We start from the raw sequence: 25486 nt of genomic DNA on the forward strand, positions 1-25486 counted from the left end.
TGGCAGAGAATTCCACAGATTCACCACTCTCTGTGTGAAGAAGTTTTTCCTAATCTCGGTCCTAAAAGGCTTCCCCTCTATCCTCAAACTGTGACCCCTCGTTCTGGACTTCCCCAACATCGGGAACAATCTTCCTGCATCTAGCCTGTCCAATCCCTTTAGGATCTTATACATTTCAATCAGATCCCCCCTCAATCTTCTAAATTCCAACGAGTACAAGCCCAGTTCATCCAGTCTTTCTTCATATGAAAGTCCTGCCATCCCAGGAATCAATCTGGTGAACCTTCTTTGTACTCCCTCTATGGCAAGGATGTCTTTCTTCAGATTAGGGGACCAAAACTGCACACAATACTCCAGGTGTGGTCTCACCAAGGCCTTGTACAACTGCAGTAGTACCTCCCTGCTCCTGTACTCGAATCCTCTCGCTATAAATGCCAGCATACCATTCGCCTTTTTCACCGCCTGCTGTACCTGCATGCCCACTTTCAATGACTGGTGTATAATGACACCCAGGTCTCGTTGCACCTCCTCTTTTCCTAATCGCCAACATTCAGATAATAATCTGTTTTCCTATTTTTGCCACCAAAGTGGATAACTTCACATTTATCCACATTAAATTGCATCTGCCATGAATTTGCCCACTCACCCAACCTATCCAAGTCACCCTGCATCCTCTTAGCATCCTCCTCACAGCTAACACTGCCACCCAGCTTCGTGTCATCCGCAAACTTGGAGATGCTGCATTTAATTCCCTCATCCAAGTCATTAATATATATTGTAAACAACTGGGGTCCCAGCACTGAGCCTTGCGGTACCTCACTAGTCACTGCCTGCCATTCTGAAAAGGTCCCGTTTATTCCCACTCTTTGCTTCCTGTCTGCTAACCAACTCTCCACCCACACCAATACCTTACCCCCAATACCGTGTGCTTTAAGTTTGCACACTAATCTCCTGTGTGGGACCTTGTCAAAAGCCTTCTGAAAATCCAAATATACCACATCCACTGGTTCTCCCCTATCCACTCTACTAGTTACATCCTCAAAAAATTCTATGAGATTCGTCAGACATGATTTTCCTTTCACAAATCCATGCTGACTTTGTCCGATCATTTCACCACTGTCCAAATGTGCTGTTATCACATCCTTGATAACTGACTCCAGCAGTTTCCCCACCACCGACGTTAGGCTAACCGGTCTATAATTCCCCGGTTTCTCTCTCCCTCCTTTTTTAAAAAGTGGAGTTACATTAGCCACCCTCCAATCCTCCGGAACTAGTCCAGAATCTAACAAGTTTTGAAAAATTATCACTAATGCATCCACTATTTCTTGGGCTACTTCCTTAAGCACCCTGGGATGCAGACCATCTGGCCTAGGGATTTATCTGCCTTCAATCCCTTCAATTTACCTAACACCACTTCCCTACTAACAAGTATTTCGCTCAGTTCCTCCATCTCACTGGACCCTCTGTCCCCTACTATTTCTGGAAGATTATTTATGTCCTCCTTAGTGAAGACAGAACCAAAGTAATTATTCAATTGGTCTGCCATGTCCTTGCTCCCCATAATCAATTCACCTGTTTCTGTCTGCAGGGGACCTACATTTGTCTTTACCAGTCTTTTCCTTTTTACATATCTATAAAAGCTTTTACAGTCCGTTTTTATGTTTCCTGCCAGTTTTCTCTCATAATCTTTTTTCCCCTTCCTAATTAAGCCCTTTGTCCTCCTCTGCTGAACTCTGAATTTCTCCCAGTCCTCAGGTGAGCCACGTTCTCTGGCTAATTTGTATGCTTCTTCTTTGGAATTGATACTATCCCTAATTTCTCTTGTCAGCCACGGGTGCATTACCTTCCTTGATTTATTCTTTTGCCAAACTGGGATGAACAATTGTTGTAGTTCATCCATGCAACCTTTAAATGCTTGCCATTGCATATCCACCGTCAATCCTTTAAGTGTCATTTGCCAGTCTATCTTAGCTAATTCACGTCTCATACCTTCAAAGTTACCCCTCTTTAAGTTCAGAACCTTTGTTTCTGAATTAACTATGTCACTCTCCATCTTAATGAAGAATTCCACCATATTATGGTCACTCTTACCCAAGGGGTCTCTCACAACAAGATTGCTAATTAACCCTTCCTCATTGCTCAAAACCCAGTCCAGAATAGCCTGCTCTCTAGTTGGTTCCTCGACATGTTGGTTCAAAAAACCATCCCGCATACATTCCAAGAAATCCTCTTCCTCAGCACCTTTACCAATTTGGTTCACCCAATCTACATGTAGATTGAAGTCACCCATTATAACTGCTGTTCCTTTATTGCACACATTTCTAATTTCCTGTTTAATACCATCTCCGACCTCACTACTACTGTTAGGTGGCCTGTACACAACTCCACCAGCGTCTTCTGCCCCTTAGTGTTATGCAGCTCTACCCATATCGATTCCACATCTTCCCGGCTTATGTCCTTCCTTTCTATTGTATTAATCTCTTCGTTAACCAGCAACGCCACCCCACCTCCCCTTCCTTCATGTCTATCCCTCCTGAATATTGAATATCCCTGAACGTTGAGCTCCCATCCCTGGTCATCCTGGAGCCATGTCTCTGTGATCCCAACTATATCATAAAACATACCATCTGATGTTTTCACGTCACTGTTTTCATCCACCTCTGTCTCACAACTCTCCTTAATGTTCTCCACCTCTGTCCAGAAGTCATCCAGTGACTGGTTGTCCAGTGAATCCTGGGAACTGGAGCAGTCAGAAGACAGCTGCTCTTGGCAATGGTGTACTTGAAAGTGGCTCATAATTGAAGGACTTGACTCACTCCTGTTGATCACAAAAACATAAAATCATGACTCAGACAGACACACTTACAGAAACATAATTACCAGCTTTGTCTCAACAAATGTCTATTAACTTAACTATTCATTCTGTTTGATGAGTTGGTGACATTTAAAAAAGTGTTGTCATGACTGTTTAGGAAATTAAAGCAGCTAATTAAACTGTATATTAACATTCACTGAACCAAGATGTTAATGTGGAGTGAAGGTCAGCTAACGTTTTCAGTTGTGAGTCAGGCTCCTTGAATGAAATGCTTAGTCAAGAGTTCAGTTTCATCAAGCAACTAATGCAACCAACTTTCAGTGAGCAATACTTCTCCCAGGAAAAAAATACTACCATGATTATTGAAAATTGAAATAGCATAGATGCCTCAGGAGCGTAGCGATTAGTGTGACACTATCACAGCTCCGGGTGTTGGAGTTCAGAATTCACTTCCAGCACTGCAATGAGTCTCTATACATCCTCCCTGTGGAATGCAAGGGTATTCCCCGGGTGCTCCAGTTTCCTCCCACAGCCTAAAGACGTACGCAGTAGGTTAAATAGTCATTGCAAATTGTCCCTTGATTAAGTTAGGGCTAATTGAGGTTGTGGGGTTGCTGGGGCAATGTGGCTTGAGGCTGGAAGGGTCTACTCCATGCTGTAATGCCAAATAAAATCCAGCTGTCATGTACAATACTCTGGTACTTTGACATTGTAGCAGACTACCAAGTAGCAAAATGGTGATGGCAGTACATCCAGCTGAGATCCTACGTCACAGTGACAACAAACCAAGTCCATGCCTGATTTCCCATACTGGCTCTGTAAAGTTTGTATATTCTCTCTGTGGCCTTGTGGATTTCTTCGGAGTGTTCCAGTTCCCTCAGACATCCCAAAGACATGTAGGTTAATAGATTCATTGACTAATGAAAATTTTCTTAGGGTGTAGATGCGCGATGGAATCTGGGATGTGTTGATAGGAAGATGAGGGAATAAAATGCGACCAGAGTACAATTAGTGTAAATAAATGGGTGATGGATGGCTAGTGCAAACTCAACAGGCTGAATGTTTTGTTTCCTTGTTCCATGACTATATTTACTGCAATCCACCCCACAACACAACTCCAAATCCAAGCAAAACAATCCTTAAGGGGAATCAAGTACCAAAATTAAGTGCCATGTGAACAAAATTGTTTCATACACCCTCTGAACATTGAGCCAAAGATATGAAACAATTATTTTATTTTCAAAATAACTGAAGGTATTTTTGAACATTCGAAATAAACATAGCAAGGAGCAACAAATCACATACAACAAGGAGTACAATGTCACAATGGGTTTTTATGACGTTTCATGACACCCATCTAAAAAACTTGGAAACTTTAAATGCCAAATATGAATATTGAACAAGGGCTCAAAATAGAGGCATTATAGTCACTCCAAAATGAAAACAAGGCATTCAGAAATGTAGGATGCAGAGTATTGATCCAAAACGTTGACAATTCCTTCTCCACACCTTTCTCACCCCCTCCCAAGAAGTTGCTTGACACAAGTTCCTCCAGAAGGATGTCTGTTGTCCCAGATTCCAGCATCTGCAATCTCGTGTTTCCAACAATCAATCATCATGTGGCCAAGTCCAACTACTTAATGAGGTGAAGAGAAGGGGATATGCAAAAACATGTTCCAACAGTGAGAAAGAGTACAGAGAAAACTTACAAGGATGTTGCTGGGTCTGGAGGACCTGAGTTATACGGAAAGATTGAATATGTTAGGGAACACACACAAAATGCTGCAGGAACTCAGCAGGCCAGGCAGCATCTATGAAAAAGAGTAAACAGTTGATGTTTCAGGCCGAAACTTTTCTTCAGTCCTGATGAAGGGTCTTCGACCAAAACATCGACTGTTGACTCTTTTCCATAGATGTTGCCTCACCTGCTAAGTTCCTCCAGTATTTCGTGTGTTGCTTTGGATTTCCAGCAACAGCGTATTTTCTCAAGTTTGAATAGGTTAGGGCTTTTATTCCTTGGAACGTTGAAGATTGAGAGGAGATTTGATAGAGGTATACAAAATTATGACGGGTATAGATGGCATTTCCCCCCCCGCCATCTGATTTCTAAATGGACATTGACCCATGAACACTACCTACTACTACTATATAAAAACTTTATATATGTGTGTGTGTGTGTATATATTATATATATATATATATATATATATATACACATACACACACACACACACACACACACACACACACACACACACACACATATATAATAGTAGGCAGCCATCGATCCCAGGGGATCATGGGTTTGTGCCTTTGGTGGACTGTGGGCGAGAAGATTTGAAGAACCGGCTGTTGCCCATGCAGTGGGTTCCCCCTCTCCACATCACTGATGTAGTCCAAGGGAAGGGCAAGCACTGATACAGCTTGGCCCCAGTGTCGTTGCACAGGTTGCCAGAGTGAAGTTGTAAACAACATCAAACTGCCTTAGGAATCCCAGCTCCAGATTTCTTCCCCGGGGTTTACTTCTGAAGCCTTTTCCATGGGTGGGTATGGCCGCAAGGCAGCGGAGGTTTAAAATCAGTTGTTCTTCTCCTGGGCGGGCTGCCATCCAAGGCTGACAAGCCCCACCTGCCCAAAGCAACTGGTTTTCAGGCGCCAGTGGTCCACCTTTGCCCCTTCTCTCGTCAGTAGAAACAGTTCTGCTGGACCTAGAAGCCACACGTGAAGGCCAAGAGGTAGTGGGAGCTTATCCGCACTACAACCCCCGGCTATGACAACCTTAGTTAACAAATTTCACGATATATGTAGTGAGATTAGACCTGATTCTGATTCTGAGATGTCCTCACATCAAAAAGTTACTGCGCAATGCATTTTAATCTGTGACATACTGTACCTGTGAACAGACTAATTACAGCTACTTGCCAGTATTAATATATGGTGCAAAGCAATTGGATCTGCTTGCTGGAAGCAGAAAGGAGAAAGAGAAACTCAACAACTATTCCCCACTTAAGGACCTATGGAGAGATCAACAGCGCAATCCAGCTAAATGAAAATGTATAAATTGATTCTGCCATCCTTCAGCTTCATTAGCAATGGATTCCATAGTAATTGTTCAATTAACTTTCCAAACACTTGCCCCCTAAGGCACTCTTCCCCTTTCTCCTTCAACTACACTCTTCCTCCAGGCTCCTATTCTAATATGTCTTTAATTGCTCTCACTTTGCCCACAAACAAGCTACTTTAATCAATCTCGTAAATCTAGCTTGTCCAATTTATCCCCTCAATTTCTATGTCCTACATTAAGCACTTTTTAAAAAATTCTTATTGCACAATCAATAAGAGGTTATTGAGCTCAATAATGGCAATTCTAAAAAAAAATCCAGTTCTAAAGGTCAAACCAGCAACAAGGTAAAAAAAATTCTAAAAACCTTGTAAATAATTGTCTTAAAATATTGCATTATTGATGGCAGATAAAAAAAAAATCTTCAAATTCGATTTTGTTAAAAAAATCCCGATTACACTGTTAGGGTGTCGTCTGGAGTTAGGGTATACAACAAATATTATGTTTAACAACAGCCTTTCACCAAACATGAAAGTAGATTGTAGATTAAATTTAAGATGCAGTCCTGAACAATCGTCTTCCTGAAGCTGTGGGCACAATAGTTAATTGAAAATCAGACAATGCTGATTAACATTCATTTTGGGCGTTTGGAGTGTGGGTGTGAAGAAGGAGGTGTATGAAAAACACGTGTAATTCAAAGGAAGCATTGTAAGTATGGAATTGTATTGCTGTTACCTTTGATCTTTTAGCATATAAAATGTCATGTAATATTGGGTTGAGTAGGCCTCTTACCCTAAGAGTGTCTCATTTTGTTGAATAAAACACTTCTGTATCCACTAGCTTCAGTGTCTTTCCAGTGACTTTGTCCTCATTATAAACAATACTTATTTTTTTTAAATGTATACACTATCCCAACTCATGAGAGGCTGTTAGTGTTTTTAACTGGAAGTTTTTTTTGCAGTACAAATTAAACATTTATAAAACAGTACTGAAAATATAATGCAAACACGAGGAAATCTGCAGATACTGGAAATTCAAGCAACACACACAAAAAATGCTGGTGAACGTAGCAGGCCAGTGAAAATATAATAAAACTTTGTCCTAATCATCATCACTTGCACAGCATTTGAACAAGTCAGAGATTTGCAACTTACTACATGGAGTATTCACTCACACAATGAAAGGAACAGCATTATGCACATTGCAGACTAGGTTTGCTTTTAAAATATTTTTCACTTTATATCAAGTAATAACAAAACATAACAACATCCCCGACAAAAACTGAAAAGTAGTTGGAGCATCTCTGAATATCTGTGCCTATGTAAAGATGAATCCAATCAAACTAGTTTGGTTTGGTCCAAACATCAACTAATAAAGATCATGTGGATGAACTTATTTTTGTCTGACAGCTATGGCTTGGCATTGATATGCCTGGCTTTTCTGAAATCCGTGGGAAAGCAGGATCAAGGATCAGAAAGCAGGGAAAGCAGAAACAGGCTCCAGGATAAAAACTAAGGGACATTGCCATATCATGGATACTTAGTAGCAGTTGGCTCAATGACAAATCAAAACCTTTCCCCAAAGCTGATATGTTCGCAACAATTTAGTATCAATTAGCATCACATCTGTGGTGCCCAGTGGCAGTACCAATGATCACTAAGTATCATTGAGTGACCTCAAATCTACACAAAATTGGAAGATTACCAAGTGTGTAATAACACGGCATTTGAGAAATTGGTCATATGTTACTCAAAGCATATTGTCCAAGAGATGAGTTCCAAGGCTTTGTTGAAGTTTGAAACTAATAAGGCATCCTGCTCCCTTCAAACATTGTTCTACCATTAGTAATAATGACTAAATCATTAAAAAATACTTCACACAGCAGCTTTCCCCACCTTGGGTCATCCCAAAACAGATTTTCCCCAATTAAATATCACTTTAGGCTTCAGTTATTTTTTAGTGCAGGAAATCTTGGCCAGATATCACATACGGCAAGCATCCACAAATAATATTATGGTTGCTGCCCATGTAACTTGGTTTAGTGAATATTGACTGCTAAAGAGATGTGGGCTTCGATAACAGAGTAGATTCCTGTCTTCTTCTAAATAAGACCATGGAAACTTTAGTGTCTGCCCAAAAGAGCAGATATGGCCCAGTTTAATATTTTATCCCAAAAAGAAATTGTATGACAATTCATCATTCACTCAGTAACACAGGGGTTCCCAACCTTTTTTATGCCATGGACCAATAGCATTAAGCAAGAGGTCTGTAGACCCCAGGGTGGGAACACCTGCAGCAACAGAATGTCATTCCAGATTGTTGTGCTCAAGTTTCCAGCATGTACCAATAGTGTGATAGCATTATTAGACTGATAGCCAGAGTGCTGGGCTATTAATTCAAAGACATAAGTTTGAAGCCCACAGCTGTGGATTTAAAATTTCGAATTATTAATCTCACATTAATCTAAATGCTGGAGTCAGTAATGGAAGCATAAACACTTTCAGGCAAATGGCAAATCTCTATCAGAGAACACAATAAACACCAGATGGACTTCTCAGTTGGGCATTCAAAGCTGCACCATAGAAGCTGCCGAGCAGCAGGATATTTCTGGACATGAAGCAAAGGATGTGATAGGTGTTTGCAACCTCTCATTTGTGTAATGTGTCACTGTCAAATGACTGGAGGAATTGAATTCCTACACGAGTGGCATGTTGCTGCAAGTTTCTGCAATGACATCTTCAACCGCAGATGAAGTGTCCACTTGAATGACATACTATTCTAGTAAATGCATGTAGGCCTCCACTGAAAGCCTGTACTCTTTCATCACCAACCATAAATAGAATTACCAATACTTAATCACTTATTGCTGCACAACTTGCAGCAAATTGTAGAGAAGTGCTGTGAGGAATAATGGTGTCTGGAGAATGGATGTAGAAGCCCAAATCAAAGCACAGCTTTATCAACTTTCAGAAAGTCACACTGCTGGAATAGCCAGATAGTGGTGTCTACACTGCATAGCTGCAGGTTAGGTAATGGACAGACCCGTGCAAGATGCAAATGATGCTGTTGACCATCTCAGCCGTTAGGACACAGCTATATGGAGCCAGTATTTGCCTTTACTGTGCCCCACAAGGTGGCCACAAAACTTGTAGCACCAAGGATTTCCGGAAAAATGAGGAATGGGTGTTGGAAATTGGTGCTTATACAGCAGAGACACAAGACACTGCAGGCAATTTGAAGCGAGCAACAAGCTGAGGGATCTATTCCGAGGGTCTGACACAATGTTCCCTCGAATTTGTAATGACCAGTGTGCACAAAAATCTTGTGCTGTGCAATTTTTTGCCCAGTGACAACATGTTGCACTGAATAAATTCTGCAATAAAAACAGTATAAATAATCCAGCTCTAAAATCTGCAGATAAATATCGCAAACTCCACACTGTCAACACCATTCGCATCAGAAACCAGAAAAGGAAACATGATTGTGTATGATTGTGAAGTATACTTAACATGCAAATGAGGTAGAGGGTGACAACTTTTGTGCACAGTTTCAATCCCTTGTGCGCTAGTAGCAAAGGACGTATGCACGTGCACAAGCACACAACTTAAATGGAACATTGGTCAGGCAGCATCTGTAGAGGCAAACGGATCATCAATGATTCAGGCTGAGACCCCGTCCTGATGCAGGGTCTCGACTATGCCTTTGCCTCCTCAGATGCTGCCCAGCACACTGACCTCCTCAAGTAGCTTGTTTACACTGTTGAAGTATGATGGGTCCATCGTCTGCCATATTCTTAACAAAATCATTTGGACACCTCTGTCAGATCTGCAGCAATTGTTATCACTTGCATGACATAGAAAAGCATGGACTGGCGTTTGCAAAGTACACAACATTTTCTCCACATGCATTATATTCTACCTAAAACATAGTATATACTTGGAGATGTTCAGTATTGGCAAACCTTGGTCTCCCACTGAAATGTGAAATCTCCCCTCCCTTTTTATAACTCAATTATATTCTGTCCCTGTTAATGACACTTAATGGTCTACAGTATGTACTGTACATGAACTCAGAAGTTTATTTGGGCCACAAGTCCCTTCAGCTTTTCACTAATTCAGAAATTCCATTATTAGGTCCAAGATACAAGATTCAACATTGTCTTTTGTCATTCTTCAGTGCAGGAGTGTAAAAGAGAATGAAATGGTTGTTAATCTGGATCTGATTCAGCATAAAAATACAATAAGCATAATGAAGTGGGTAACTTCAAGTTTGTCTGTAATGAAATTCATTTGTTCAAATTTTGTCCATTTCCGTAGGGATGCAAGAAATCATGAAAAACACATTAATTATAGCTGGCATCATCATTAAAAGCAGAGATGAAATTTCTTTTTGAGGTGAATGCATGCATTGAAACATACTGCATAAAAAAAAACAATGTAATTTGATGCAAGGCTGGAGGGTAATGTTCCATAGCATACAACGTTTGTGGCAAATTCACCAACTAGTCCTTCAGATATTAGCCACCCATTAAACAAAGTATGAACTTTTTACTATCATGCAAACTCTTAAACCAGAAGTTCCCAACATGGCTCAAGCTGTGCTTCTTTGAGACAGATTTTCTCTTGGATGCCAGGGGTAAGATAATGGGGCCAGCCATCATATTGACATGATATCTTCCCTACAGATTTGGACACCAAGGATAAACCAGTCACTCCTCCTGGGATTGAAATGGACAGTTTCAGAGGAACCCAGCTTGATTAAAGATACTGCTGCCCTGGCTGAGTCAAGAGCTGGGCAGGTAAAAGTAAGCCATTTGTGTACGTCTTCATCCTCTTGTCTTTAAGTACAAGGTCTATACCACTGACAAAATGTGCAGTAAAAATTGTGCAAATGACATACAGTAAATGTACATAAAAACAGTGGTCAGTAAAAGAATCTCTAGGCCCATATGACACCACTGTAAACCTAAGTCCATGGCCTCCTCTACTGCTGCAATGAGGCTACACTCAATTTGGAGGAGCAACACCTTATATACTGTCTGTGTAACATAAGCATTGATTTCTGGTAATTGTCTGCCCCTCCCCCTCACTATTTCTCATTCCCATCTTTCACCTTATCCCCTTACCTGCCCATCACCTCCCTCTGGTGCTCCTCCCCCTTCTCTTTTTTCCATGGTCTTCTATCCTCTCCTATGCCCCACCATGCTGCTAGGTCCAGGAGGGGATGTCGAGAGGGTGGGTCTGGACCTGTGCAACCCCCTACTCACTTAAAATCCACTCACCCACACGCTGTTCCTTTCTGAGGAGTGGGGTACCACCCAACTAAATGGAGGGAGAGAGAGAGAGAGAGAGAGAGAGAGATCCTCTCCTATCAATTTCCCCCTTCTCCAGCCTGTTATCTCACCAATCAAATCAACTTCCCAGCTCTTTACTTCACCCTCCCCCTCACCTATCACCTTGTACTTCTTTGTCCCCTCTCTCCACCTTCTTACTCTGACTTCTCATCTACTTTTTCTCCAATCCTGATGAAGGGTCTCCGCCCAAAACAGCAACTGTTTAGGTTTTTCCATAGGTGCTGCCTGACCTGCTGATTTCCTCCAGCAGTGTATGTGAGAAGTATATACAGCTTTTGCGTTTCTGGTGTATATACTAATTTAGACATTTGTGACTGCTGTCTAACAGGTTTGTGACACACAGTATGTTATCATTCACTACACAGCTTTGTTCAATTATCCCTTGCATTTTGCTTTATTTAACTGAAGCAAAGTGAACTCCTATTTTAAATTGAACCTGACACTAGGTGCTCATCAGAACGGCATTTTGCATTGCTTGCAAAAACTCCTTAAATTTACTCACTAATATCCTGACTAAGATCTGTTAAAAGAAACAATAGTTCAAACCCTCCCTTAAATATCTGTTTTAGGATAAAATGGGTACATCTAGCAGATATTGTTTTTTAATTTATTCCCAAGATGTGGCAATCCTATAAAAGCTGCATTTTGCTTATCCTTAGTGGCTTTTCTTTTGGATTAAATAGAATTTTGTAGATTGATATTGTTTTATTATTGTCACATGTACTGGAATACCTTCCAGAGGACCACAACCTCGTCATGGTTTGGAAGCTCAATGACCTGGAGGGCTATGTTGGCTGGAGTTAGGGCCTTATGCTTTGGCTCTTGGTATAGTCACCCATGCCAAACAGGTCAAAGGGTAGAGGCCAGACTAAGAGTAGTCCACCGGTCCTCCAGGTTTAGGGGTTCAACTCAGGTAAAACAAATTTATTGCAGAAACAGCAATGAAGAATACTTCTACATCTGAGAGTGATGGTATTCCTGAGTCTCCACCTGGGACTTGCATGACTGACAGAAGTGAAAACCAAGAGGAAGCTACTGGCATGATGAAGGAAGCTCTAAATGCCAGCAGTGTGACAGACACTAAGTAAATGATGGGATACAGTGAAAAGTTGTTTTGCATGCTATGCAGACAGCTCATGCCATATACAAGTAGATCAAGGTATGAAAATGAAACTGAATGCAGAGCAGTGTCACACAGAGAGTATAGTGCAGTAGACAAAGTAACTGGGCTATAACAAGGTAGATTCATAAACCAAGAGCTCATCATTTAGTGTACAAGAAGCCATTCAAGAGTCTGACAACAGTGTGTTAGCTGTCCTTGAGTCTGGTGGCACGAGCTCTCAGGAGGAAGAGGAGTGAATGGCCAGTTCGGAAGAGGTCCTTGATTATGTTGGTTGCTTTCCTTAGGCAGCGGAAAAGCTGGACGGCAGCCACAATATTCTTCTTCACTGAGCACCAGTGAAGTGCTATAACCAACAAGCAAATGACTGCATGCATGAGGGAACTAAAGCTTTCCTTAAACGTACTGAATGACTGGTAGTTGCAACATCGAGGAAATGAGGTTGTGGCCAATTGAAAAGGCAGCATAACACTCAAATCTCTGTCTGACATGCAGTGAAGTGTCAGTGCTGCAAAATGCCACTAAGTAGCTGAGCTCAACATTCTACAAGGAAGGAAAAGAAAGAATGAACAGTTGTGATTCCTCTTGTGGATCCTCAAAAGCACATGAAATTAAATGCCAGATATGACAGCTGCTATAACACTGAACTCTAAAATTTTGCAACATTGGAAAGTTAAAGGCAGAGGGATATGACGATATATAGGGGATACACAGACTGTCAAAAAATATACATCATGGCAATTCATGTGTGGATGGGAGGATACCATGCAGGTATTTAAAGACTACCAGCAGAAGAAGCAAAGTGATGGCTACATGAAGACTTCAAGAAAGGCAGCATTAAAGATGAGCATCAGTTAACAGAGGTCTTGAGAGGATATTGATAAGGGCCATAGCTTGAGAGGATCAAAAGTTTAAGTGGTAGAATTAACCGCAGGTTCAGTTTTGGACAGCATTGACATAATGTGCCCAATGGTCACCTTCTTTGACACAAATTCCAATGAATCAGTGATTCCATGAAGGTTGGAGTTATTTTCAGGAAAATGCACGGTGGTAAGAGCTGATTGACATTTAGTATCAGATCCAGAATTAAATGCATTACTCACCTGGGTAACTTGGCTGGATTTCCTCAACTCCAGACCCAGTCAGTTTGGATTGGCACCAACATCTCCTCCACAGTCTCCATCAGCAAAGTGCACCAGAAGGCTGTCTGCTTAGTCCCCTGCTCTACTCACTTTACTCTTATGACTGTGTGGCTAAGCACAGCTCCAATACCATATTCATGTCTGCTAATGACGCCACTGTCTTAGGCAGAATCAAAGGTGGTGATGAATCAGCATATTGGAGTAAGTTTGAAAATATGGCAGAGTGGTATCATAACAACATCATCTTACCCAATGTCAGCAAGACCAAGGAGCTGATTTTAGACCAGGACAAGGAAACCAGAGGTCCATGAGCTAGTCCTCATCGGAGGATCAGAGGTGGAGAGGGTTAGCAACTTAAGTTCCCAGGTGTTATTGTTGCGGAGGACCTGTCCGGCACCCAGCACGTATGTGCAATTATGAATAAAGCATGGCAGCACCTCTATTTCCATAGGAGTTCACAGAGATTTGGAATACCACCTAAAACTTTGACAAACTTCTACAGATGTGTATTGGGGAGTATATTGACTGGTTGCATCACAACCCAATATGGAAACACCAATGAATGACCTTGAACAGAAAAATCTTACGAAAAGTACTAGATACGGTCCAGTCCACCACAGGTAAAGCCCTCCCAACCACTAAGCACATCTACATGAAACACTTTCGCAGGGAAGCAGCATCAGTCATCTGGGACCCCCACCACCCAGGTCATGCTTCTTTCTCACTGCAGCCATCAAGGTGATAAAAGAGCCCGAGGACCCACACCATTAGGTTCAGGACAATTATCACTCCTCAACCATCAGGCTCTTCAACCAAAGGGGATAACTTCACTCAACTTCACTTTCTCCATCATTGAAATGTTCCCACAACCAATGGACTAACTTTCAAGGATTCTTAATCTCATGTTCCTGATACTTATTTATTTATGATTATTATTTCTTATTTTTGTATTTGCACAGTTTGTTGTCCTCTGCACTCCGGTTGAATGCCTTAGTTGGGTGGTCTTTCATTGATTCTGTTATGTATATAACGCTATAGATTTATTGAGTATGCCCACAAGAAAATGTGACATATATGCATTTTCATAATAAAATAAACTTTGAACTTTGAGTCTTCTAGCCACTAAGCTCTTGCATTATAAACATATTTCATTGTTTAAGATGCCACTATGAATATGGCTGAACCAGTCTAATTTACATACAAGAAAACAATAGTGAATTGTTTGGCTGTTCTACTGCTTTTCATACTAGGTTAAAATAACTACCAAAAAGTCTGCAGGGAATTTTGTATCCACAAAACAGGATGAAAGAGTTTATTTTTCTATTCAAAATACAACTTTCCATAATAGAATTCAAGATCTGTAATCTCTTGTGGCTTGTCACATAATACACCTTGTTTACCAATACAGTGTTCAGTTTCAGGATATGCAGATAGTGAATAAAAATACTTCTGTAGACATGTAAATGAACAGGGTGGCTTCTAAAACCCAGCATAAATGTTGGGTCTATTGAAATAAGCTTAAGTGAGGTTTGTATTTTCAATTTTCTTTCCAGAGCCAATAGAACTCTGCATATCTTCACAGTAAAATCAATTGTGAACACTTAATCTGATAAAAGTATATTTTTTTTGTTGTATATTAATTCTTTCTAGGAATAATCCTCAAATTATTGAAACATTGAAACACCAAGACAACAAGGCCTGTTCTGCTTTGCGGGGAAAGATTCAGCCCCCATGCCCTGAAAACAGACAAAACCCTGTTTTCAGTTTCCTTTGAAAGGTGCAAAGTACCCACATACTGGCCTTGTGCTTGTGAGAATAAATAAGCTGGTCCCTATATTGTGCTCTATTTCAAGAATAGTTTTCCTCTATAACAGGGTCAAGTACACGCTACAACAGTTAAGCTTTACTGAATATGGAATCAGCAGGAGAGCTGCCCTCACAGGTGACTGGACACTGGCAGTTGCCCATTTCATGCCCCAATGATTGTCGATGTTCCCTCCAGATGAAGTAACATTCCATCCAATCAGCAGACACTTCTAAAGATCACCAATACTTTCCGAACCAGATGAAGGGCCTTGGCCAAAACTTTGACTGTTTATTTTCCTCCATAGATGCTGCCTGACCTGCCAAGTTCCACTAGCATATTGTGTGTTGCTCTGGATATCCAACATCTGCAGAATCTCGTGTGTCCTTATCATATTATTCTGCAAATAGCTCTGGCCAACTTCTTCCCAGCAATATTGATTGTTGGTTTGCTTTCACTTATTTATTTAGAGATACAGTGTGGAACAAACCCTATTGGCCCGACTAGCCGTGACGCTCAGCAACCCACTTATTTAATACTAGCCTAATTACAGGACAATTTACAATGGCCAATTAATCTACCAACCAGTACCTCTTCGGAGTATGGGAGTAAACCAGAACACCTGGAGGAAACCCACGCAGTCACAGAGAGAACATACAAATTTCTTACAGCAGAATCTCCGAACTCTGACACCCAGAGCTATAATAGCATTGCACTAACTGCTACACTATCGTGGTACCACTATGAAAATATTGTTTGAAAATTAAAGCAGAGACTAATTTTAGTGTGGAAGGCACAGAGAGGATAGAATTTTTAAATTGCATTAAAGAGAGTTTTTTTCTGAAAGAGTACAACAGTAGTTCAAAGTAACTATTATCAATGTACATACTGTATATGTATACTACTCTGAGATTCATTTATCTTGTGGGCATACTGTACAAATCCAAGAAACACCATAGAGTCAGTAAATGACCACACCAACTTGGGTGTTCAACCAGTGTACAAAAGACAACAAACTGCAAATACAAAAAAAAATAAATAAACAACAAATCTTGAGGACATGAGATGAAGGGTCTTTGAAAGTGATTTGATAGGATATCGGAACAGTTCAGTGATGGGGCAAGTGAAGTTACCCCCACTGAATAAAGTGGTTGAGGGTAGTAGTAGTAGTTCTATAAGTGAAAGAACATAACTGAACCTAATCTCGAGCAATGTGGCTGGACAAGTGGTTGAAGTACACGTGGCATAACCTTGCAAGCTTCAAAGTAGTTAGGGAAAGAGATGAGGATTGTCCAGAAATTAAGGGCCTGAATTGAGGCAAGACCAATTTAAAAATAATTAGCTAGGGCTTGGCAAAAGTAGACTGGTGGCAGTTACTTACAGATATGTCTGCACTGGAAAAGTGGGAATCATTTAAAAGTGAAATAATGAGAATTGAGGGCCATCATATTCCTATAAAAAAGGAGAAGGGTATCGACATCCAGTCCAAGGATCCCTGCATATCAAGGGCTAGACGAAGAAATGAATATAAGTGCAGGTACAGAGAATGGAAAGCCAACAATGTCCAATAGGACTATGAAAATTGTAGTGGAAAACTTTTAAGGGCAAGGAAATGACATATAATTTTAATTGTGTACAAAGCAGCAAAAAATCTTGAAGCATTTTATAAATATATTAAGGACATAGGGGTAACCAGCAAAAGATTAAGGCCCATTGGGGAGCAAAACGGCAATCTCTTCATGGGAGCCAGAGGATGTAGGTGAGGCCTTAAATACCTGTAAATACTTTTCTTTGGTATTCATGAGAAAAAGGACATTTTATGTCAAAAACAGACTGCGATTTCACAAAACAAAAGAGGTATTAGATGGTTTAGTCAGCTTAAAGGTCTATAAATCGACATGGTCTAATGAGATGTATCCCAGACAAGGGACAAAATTTTAGTGTCCCTGACAGAGATTTTTAAATCTTCATTGGCTACAGACAATAAGAGAAATGTTCTGATAACCTTACTGTTTGCTGCATATTAATGCTTTGGAGATGAATGCAGGAAATGTGATTAGTAATTTCAGAGATGTTGATAATTGAAAGAACGATAGGAGTCACCTGTGGGATATTTAGAGTGAAGAACATCGGTTCTGCACGCTCCAGTTTCCTTTAGGTTAATGAGTTGTGGGCATTCTATGCTGGCCCCAGAAGTGTCACAACACTTGCAGGTTGCCGACACAATCCTCACTGATTTGATTTGACACAAAACAACGTATTTCACTGTCCGTTTCAATGAACACAAGACAAAAAAAGCTGATTCCTTTTCTCTTTAATATTATTGATCATTTGGTAAGGTGGATAGATCAGTGGCTGATCGGTATTCATATGGTGGCGAAGGGAGCTCTTTCTATATTTTATCACTCTATGACTTCCTATTCAACAGCAATAAGATACAGCTGCACCTCTCCCCCCCCCCCCATTAAATGCACATACTGATACATCTAATCAGTTCTTTAATCTTTCAAGGCATAACCATCTCATTTACACAACTATATTTGTTCATGTAATGCAGTGAAGCTATTGAATGATATTTATAACCAAAGCAGTCATGCAAAAATTTAGCACTGTACTGAACATGTAATACAAATGAAGCATTAACTTGGCTTTCACAATGTTGCTACAATGAAGAAACCATGTATGTGACTCAAAGGGCCTCAAATTCAACATCTAATATTTCTACTGATCGCAGCAATGTATGCAGAAATACACAACTGCAGTAGAGTTTCGGCCTAGGGCTGAGGCCTAAAAGCCCATAACCCTATTGGAAGTGAGCACTTATAGGCATTGATGAGCACTGGGTCCTCATGCACAGTGAGAAGATACTTATTCCTTCTCAGTTCATCAAAGGATACACACAGTTGTGATTTACAAATAGTCTATTCCTTCATCATCATTGGCTTGATCCTGAAAAATCTCCAATCAATACAAGAACTAAGTGGTTCAAGAAAATAGCTTAATACCAGCTTTTCAACAGCAAAAAGAGTCGTGGAGTCATACAGCATAGAAGCAGGCCCTTCAGCCAAACTCATCCATGTTGCTCAGAGAGCTTTACCTATCTGTCTACATTTGGCCCAAAGCCCTCTAAACGTTCAGGGATATTCAATATTCAGGAGGGATAGACATGAAAGAAAAGGAGGTGGGGTGGCGTTGCTGGTTAAAGAAGAGATTAACGCAATAGAAAGGAAGGACATAAGCCGGGAAGATGTGGAATCGATATGGGTAGAGCTGCGTAACACTAAGGGGCAGAAGACGCTGGTGGGAGTTGTGTACAGGCCACCTAACAGTAGTAGTGAGGTCGGAGATGGTATTAAACAGGAAATTAGAAATATGTGCAATAAAGGAACAGCAGTTATAATGGGTGACTTCAATCTACATGTAGATTGGGTGAACCAAATTGGTAAAGGTGCTGAGGAAGAGGATTTCTTGGAATGTATGCGGGATGGTTTTTTGAACCAACATGTCGAGAAACCAACTAGAGAGCAGGCTATTCTGGACTGGGTTTTGAGCAATTAGGAAGGGTTAATTAGCAATCTTGTCGTGAGAGGCCCCTTGGGTAAGAGTGACCATAATATGGTGGAATTCTTCATTAAGATGGAGAGTGACATAGTTAATTCAGAAACAAAGGTTCTGAACTTAAAAAGGGGTAACTTTGAAGGTATGAGACGTGAATTAGCTAAGATAGACTGGCAAATGACACTTAAAGGATTGACGGTGGATATGCAATGGCAAGCATTTAAAGGTTGCATGGATGAACTGCAACAAATGTTCATCCCAGTTTGGCAAAAGAATAAATCAAGGAAGGTAGTGCACCCGTGGCTGACAAGAGAAATTAGGGATAGTATCAATTCCAAAGAAGCAGCATACAAATTAGCCAGAGAACGTGGCTCACCTGAGGACTGGGAGAAATTCAGAGTTCAGCAGAGGAGGACAAAGGGCTTAATTAGGAAGGGGAAAAAAGATTATGAGAGAAAACTGGCAGGAAACATAAAAACGGACTGTAAAAGCTTTTATAGATATGTAAAAAGGAAAAGACTGGTAAAGACAAATGTAGGTCCCCTGCAGGCAGAAACAGGTGAGTTGATTATGGGGAGCAAGGACATGGCAGACCAATTGAATAATTACTTTGGTTCTGTCTTCACTAAGGAGGACATAAATAATCTTCCAGAAATAGTAGGGGACAGAGGGTCCAGTGAGATGGAGGAACTGAGCAAAATACATGTTAGTAGGGAAGTGGTGTTAGGTAAATTGAAGGGATTGAAGACAGATAAATCCCCAGGGCCAGATGGTCTGCATCCCAGGGTGCTTAAGGAAGTAGCCCAAGAAATAGTGGATGCATTAGTGATAATTTTTCAAAACTCGTTAGATTCTGGACTAGTTCCTGAGGATTGGAGGGTGGCTAATGTAACTCCACTTTTTAAAAAAGGAGGGAGAGAGAAACCGGGGAATTATAGACCGGTTAGCCTAACGTCGGTGGTGGGGAAACTACTGGAGTCAGTTATCAAGGATGTGATAACAGCGCATTTGGAAAGCGGTGAAATGATCAGACAAAGTCAGCATGGATTTGTGAAAGAAAAATCATGTCTGACGAATCTCATAGAATTTTTTGAGGATGTAACTAGTAGAGTGGATAGGGGAGAACCAGTGGATGTGGTATATTTGGATTTTCAGAAGGCTTTTGACAAGGTCCCACACAGGAGATTAGTGTGCAAACTTAAAGCACACGGTATTGGGGGTAAGGTATTGGTGTGGGTGGAGAATTGGTTAGCAGACAGGAAGCAAAGAGTGGGAATAAACGGGACCTTTTCAGAATGGCAGGTGGTGACTAGTGGGGTACCGCAAGGCTCAGTGCTGGGACCCCAGTTGTTTACAATATATATTAATGACTTGGATGAGGGAATTAAATGCAGCATCTCCAAGTTTGCGGATGACACGAAGCTGGGGGGCAGTGTTAGCTGTGAGGAGGATGCTAAGAGGATGCAGGGTGACTTGGATAGGTTGGGTGAGTGGGCAAATTCATGGCAGATGCAATTTAATGTGGATAAGTGTGAAATTATCCACTTTGGTGGCAAAAATAGGAAAACAGATTATTATCTGAATGGTGGCCGATTAGGAAAAGGGGAGGTGCAACGTGACCTGGGTGTCATTATACACCAGTCATTGAAAGTGGGCATGCAGGTACGGCAGGCGGTGAAAAAGGCGAATGGTATGCTGGCATTTATAGCGAGAGGATTTGAGTACAGGAGCAGGGAGGTACTACTGCAGTTGTACAAGGCCTTGGTGAGACCACACCTGGAGTATTGTGTGCAGTTTTGGTCCCCTAATCTGAGGAAAGACATCCTTGCCATAGAGGGAGTACAAAGAAGGTTCACCAGATTGATTCCTGGGATGGCAGGACTTTCATATGAAGAAAGAATGGATGAACTGGGCTTGTACTCGTTGGAATTTAGAAGATTGAGGGGGGATCTGATTGAAACGTATAAGATCCTAAAGGGATTGGACAGGCTAGATGCAGGAAGATTGTTCCCGATGTTGGGGAAGTCCAGAACAAGGGGTCACAGTTTGAGGATAGAGGGGAAGCCTTTTAGGACTGAGATTAGGAAAAACTTCTTCACACAGAGAGTGGTGAATCTGTGGAATTCTCTGCCACAGGAAACAGTTGAGGCCAGTTCATTGGCTATATTTAAGAGGGAGTTAGATATGGCCCTTGTGGCTACGGGGGTCAGGGGGTATGGAGGGAAGGCTGGGGCGGTGTTCTGAGTTGGATGATCAGCCATGATCATAATAAATGGCGGTGCAGGCTCGAAGGGCCGAATGGCCTACTCCTGCACCTATTTTCTATGTTTCTATGTTTCTAAACTCTCCCATTATTAGCCACTATTTCTGGCATCTCATTCCAAACAGGCACTGTAACATGAAGAAGCTGTCCTGATATCCCTTTTAAATCTCTTGCCACTGATCTTAACCTACACTCTTTTGTTTTAAGCATTTCCTCCCTAGGCAAAAGACCCTACTTTTACCCTATGAATGTCATGATCTTATATGACTCTATCAACTCACCCCTTAATCTCCTATATTCCAGGGAATAAGAGAATAAGAGAAATGGGTATTAAGTTCCAGGTTTGCCCAAGGTATCTATATCCTTTGAATGAATGCAGTCCAAAGATGTACCAGTTAGTAGGTTAATTAGTCATTGTAAACTGTCCCATGGTCAGGCTGGATAAAATAGAAAGCTTGCTGGGGGTTGCAGATCATTGAGCCAGTTCTACACTATATCTTCAAATAAATAAGTAAATATTATCGATTCCTTCCCATTTTACACACAGCAGAAACTCCTTGCATTTGCCTTTCTCCAAGGCTGACAAATACAATATTTCAAATGTTTTATCATAAGCCATATTAAAACATCTTAAAACATGTTAGACACTAGAAGTTCAATTTTTTGAGACTTCATGGCACTACTTCAATGGTTTGATATTACCTTGTGCCTCGGTTCCTCATGGAAAACCTCAGTAACCAAGGTCATCCATACTACAACATAGTGCTGGTTCAGTTTCATGGGCTCAGATTTAAGGCCGCCATTTACTTTCTCTTATTTGCATCTCATTCATTTTAAATACACCTGCTTTACATTTCCATTTATATCCTTAACCAAAATATTTTGTCACTTTACAATCAACAATGATTCCACTTGCATAACCTGTGATACTGTGCAGTGGTATAGTAAGACTTGTTCAGTAAAACTCCATTAATCCACCACACTCAGGATTTCGAGGATTCTAGACAGGCAAATTTTTGGACTGCCTGTCAGTACAATTATTACCCCAACTCACTTTTAATTAATCTTTTTTTGTTAGATGTTACATAGTAGTATATTTTCCAGCAAGTTTAAATGGAGCATGGGACTTCTTTATAACTTTAGATGACCACCATTGTGTTGGTCAGTAAAAAAGGTTGGCTAAGGTCACAACAGATCCAGATCCTGTTCGAAAAGTTAAGAAACTGGGCAAAGTAATGACAATTGGAATTTGGCAGCCAAGTTCAAAGTGATGCATTTTGGCAAGTCAAACTCGGGAAAGACTTGCACAGGAAATGTTAATACCCTAGGAAGTGTGTTAGAAATGAACAACCTCAGGGTACAAGTATATAATTCACTGAAAGTGGTGACATGGGTATATAAAGTATTGAAGGTGGCGTTTGGCATGCTTACTTTCATTAACAGGGAAATAATCACAAGCATGTTACAGCTGCAAAGGACATTGATGAGATTCCACCTGAAATAATGTGTGCAGTTCCGGTTGCCACACTTTTGGAAGGATATGCTGAAGTTAAAAAGAGTGAAAAGTTCAGAGTAGATTTATTATCAAAGCATATATACCATATACAACCTTGAGATTCATCTTAAGAAATCCACAGGAAAAAAATCACAAGCGTGTCGTAGGAACTGAAGGGTTTAAGAGAGACTGGATAGGTTGGGACTGTTGTCCTTGGGGCAAAGGAAGCTGAGGGATGAGCTTATAAAGGTTTATAAAATCATAAGGAACACAGATAACGTGGATGATCATGGTCTTTACACAGGATAAGGGAGTGTAAAACTAGAGAATATTGGTCTAAATTTGAAAAAGGAAAGGTTTAAAGGGGTTCTAAGGGGAAGTTTTTCCACACAAAGGGTGTTGGTGATATGGAACATGCTGCCCAAGGAAACTATGGAGGCAGGTACAAGTGAAATGTTTAAAAGACATTAAGATGGATTCTTAAATAGGAATGGGATAGGGGTCAAAGGCCAGCAAATGGGACTAACTTAGTAAGGCATCTTGATTAGCATGGATGAGTTGGGTTCCATGGTTGCTTCCTTGCTGTATAACTCAATGATTATGAAATGATGGGACTCCAGGTTGAAAAGAGTATGGTAACCAGATCTCCAGGGCATTAAAGGGAGCACAGAAACCAGCACCCAAGTATGTTAAAGAGTTCAAAAGAACCAGGGTCCGAGTGTATTAAAGGATGCACAGGAATCACCACACTTTGAGCCAGATAGTGAATCATCAAGATTTCTAAACTTTTCTATTGAACTTTATTGGAGTTTTACTATGGAAAGAACTAATGGACATTCTGTTCCAAAATACAATAAATTTTGCAAAAAATTAAAATTTTTAAAGTCTAACTAAAGTTCAAAGTACACTTATCATCAAAGTATGGATATTGGCACCAAATACTACCCTGAGATTAATTTTCTTGCAGGCATTCACAGTAGAACAAAGGAGCCATAGATTAAATCCACTGATTCTCACACCGACCTAGACTATACCTTTTCCTACCCTTTCACTTGTAAAAATGTCATCCCCTTCTCTCAGTTCCTCCATCTCTAACATATTTGCTGTCAGGATGTGGTTTTTCATTCCAAGAACTAATGAAATGTTCTCCTTCTTCAAAGAAAGGGACTTCCCCTCTTCCACCATCAACCTGCAACTCTTCCATTTCGCACATGTCTGCCCTCACCCTATCTTCCTGCCACCCCACCAAGGAAAGAGTTTCTCTTGTCCTCACCTACCACCCCACCTGCCTCCACATCCAGCACATTAAAGTCTGTCACAAGCCTTGTGGCCCATCAGGCCGGTGCTTATGCCAGTTTCCGTGGTGTGAAGCGACTGAAAGTACGAGACTCCCCCCCCGCCCCCCGCCCCCCCCCCGGATAGGACGCCAGTCTATTGCGAGGTTAACCCCCAGTATTTTTTTTGCCAGTACCCATTCTCAGCTGGGTAGACTGGAGCACTGTGTGGTTAACTGCCTTACTCAAGGACACACGCGCTGCCTCAGCCAAGGCTCAAACCCACGACCTTCAGATCGCTAGTCCAATACCCTAACCACTTGGCCACGCACCACACACATCCAGCACATAATTCTCCATAACTTCTGCCATCTTCAATGGAATTCCACCACCGAGCACATCTTTCCCTGCCTCCTGCTTTCTGCAGGGATCGCTTGCTGTGCAACTCTCTTGTCCATTCATCCCTCCCCACCGATCTTCCTCCTGGTTCTTATTCTTGCAGAAGGAACAAGTGCAATACCTGCCCGAACACCTCCGCCCTCACTACCATTCAGGGCCCCAAACAGTCCTTCCAGGTGAGGCGACACTTCACCTGCAAGTCTGTTGGGGTCATCTCCTGCATCCAGTGCTCCCAATGTGGTCTTCTGTATATCAGTGAGATCCAACATAGATTAGGAGACTGCTTAGCTGAGCACCTACGCTCTCTCCGCCAGGAAAAGCAGGATCACCTGCTGGTCACCCAATTTAATTCTACTTCCCATTTCAATATGTCAGTCAATGGCATCCTCTGCTACCACGATGAAGCCGCACAAGTTGGAGGAGCAATACCTTATATTCTATCTGGGTAGCCTCCAACCTGATGTCATGAACATTGATTTCTTGAACTTCCAGTAATTGTTCCCACCCCCTTAACCATTCCCCATTCCTGTTTCCACCTCTCACCTTATCTCCTTACCTGCCCATCACCTCTCTCTAGTGCTTCTCCACCTTCCCTTCCCCCTCCAGCTCTTCTATCCTTTTCTATCACATTCCCTAACTCTTTATCTCTTTCACTAATCAACTTCCCAGCTCTTTAGTTCACCCCCCACCCTCTTCTGGTTTTACCCATCATCTAACACCATACTTCGTCTTCCCATTCTCTACCGATTAGACAGCAAGAAACAGAAATTGGTGTAAGGATTTAAATCTTTCAATCTCAGTAACTTTATTCTTTAAAAATACAAATTGTAGAACCGTTCAAATCAACTTAATTGAGATAATAAGTAAAAGAGTATGTTGTACTAAGTTTTAAAATACTTGGATCCGGGTTTCTGTGCTCCCTCCATTGCCTTAGGGATCTGGTTCCCATGCTCCCTTTAAGTCCTATTGGAATAATGAAGTCCTGACTTCAATGATTGTGAAGATGTTGGGAGTGCATTATTAAGGATGAGGTTTCAGGGTACTTGGAGGCACATAATAAAACAGGCCAAGGTCAGCATGGTTTCCTTGAGGGGAAATCTTGCCTGAAAAATCTGTTGGAATTATTTGAAGGAAAAACAGGCAGGATAAGCAAAGGAGAGTCAGTGAATGGTGTTTACTTGTGTTTTCAGAAGGTCTTTGAC

General features: G+C 41.2%; 1 protein-coding gene across 2 annotated transcripts in view; it reads right to left on the reverse strand.

Moving 5' to 3' along the window:
* The window catches only part of LOC140187037 (rho GTPase-activating protein 18-like), a 135446-nt gene that overhangs the window by 49601 nt on the left and 60359 nt on the right, over positions 1-25486 (reverse strand). For both annotated transcript variants that reach the window (XM_072241924.1, XM_072241916.1), the window contains exon 2: positions 2625-2818. In XM_072241924.1, the coding sequence (XP_072098025.1) occupies positions 2625-2796 (172 nt within the window). In that variant the 5' untranslated portion in view covers positions 2797-2818. The remainder of the gene's footprint in view (positions 1-2624; positions 2819-25486) is intronic.

The sequence above is a fragment of the Mobula birostris genome, chromosome 2, assembly GCF_030028105.1.
Source record: "Mobula birostris isolate sMobBir1 chromosome 2, sMobBir1.hap1, whole genome shotgun sequence".
Lineage (NCBI taxonomy): Eukaryota > Metazoa > Chordata > Chondrichthyes > Myliobatiformes > Myliobatidae > Mobula > Mobula birostris.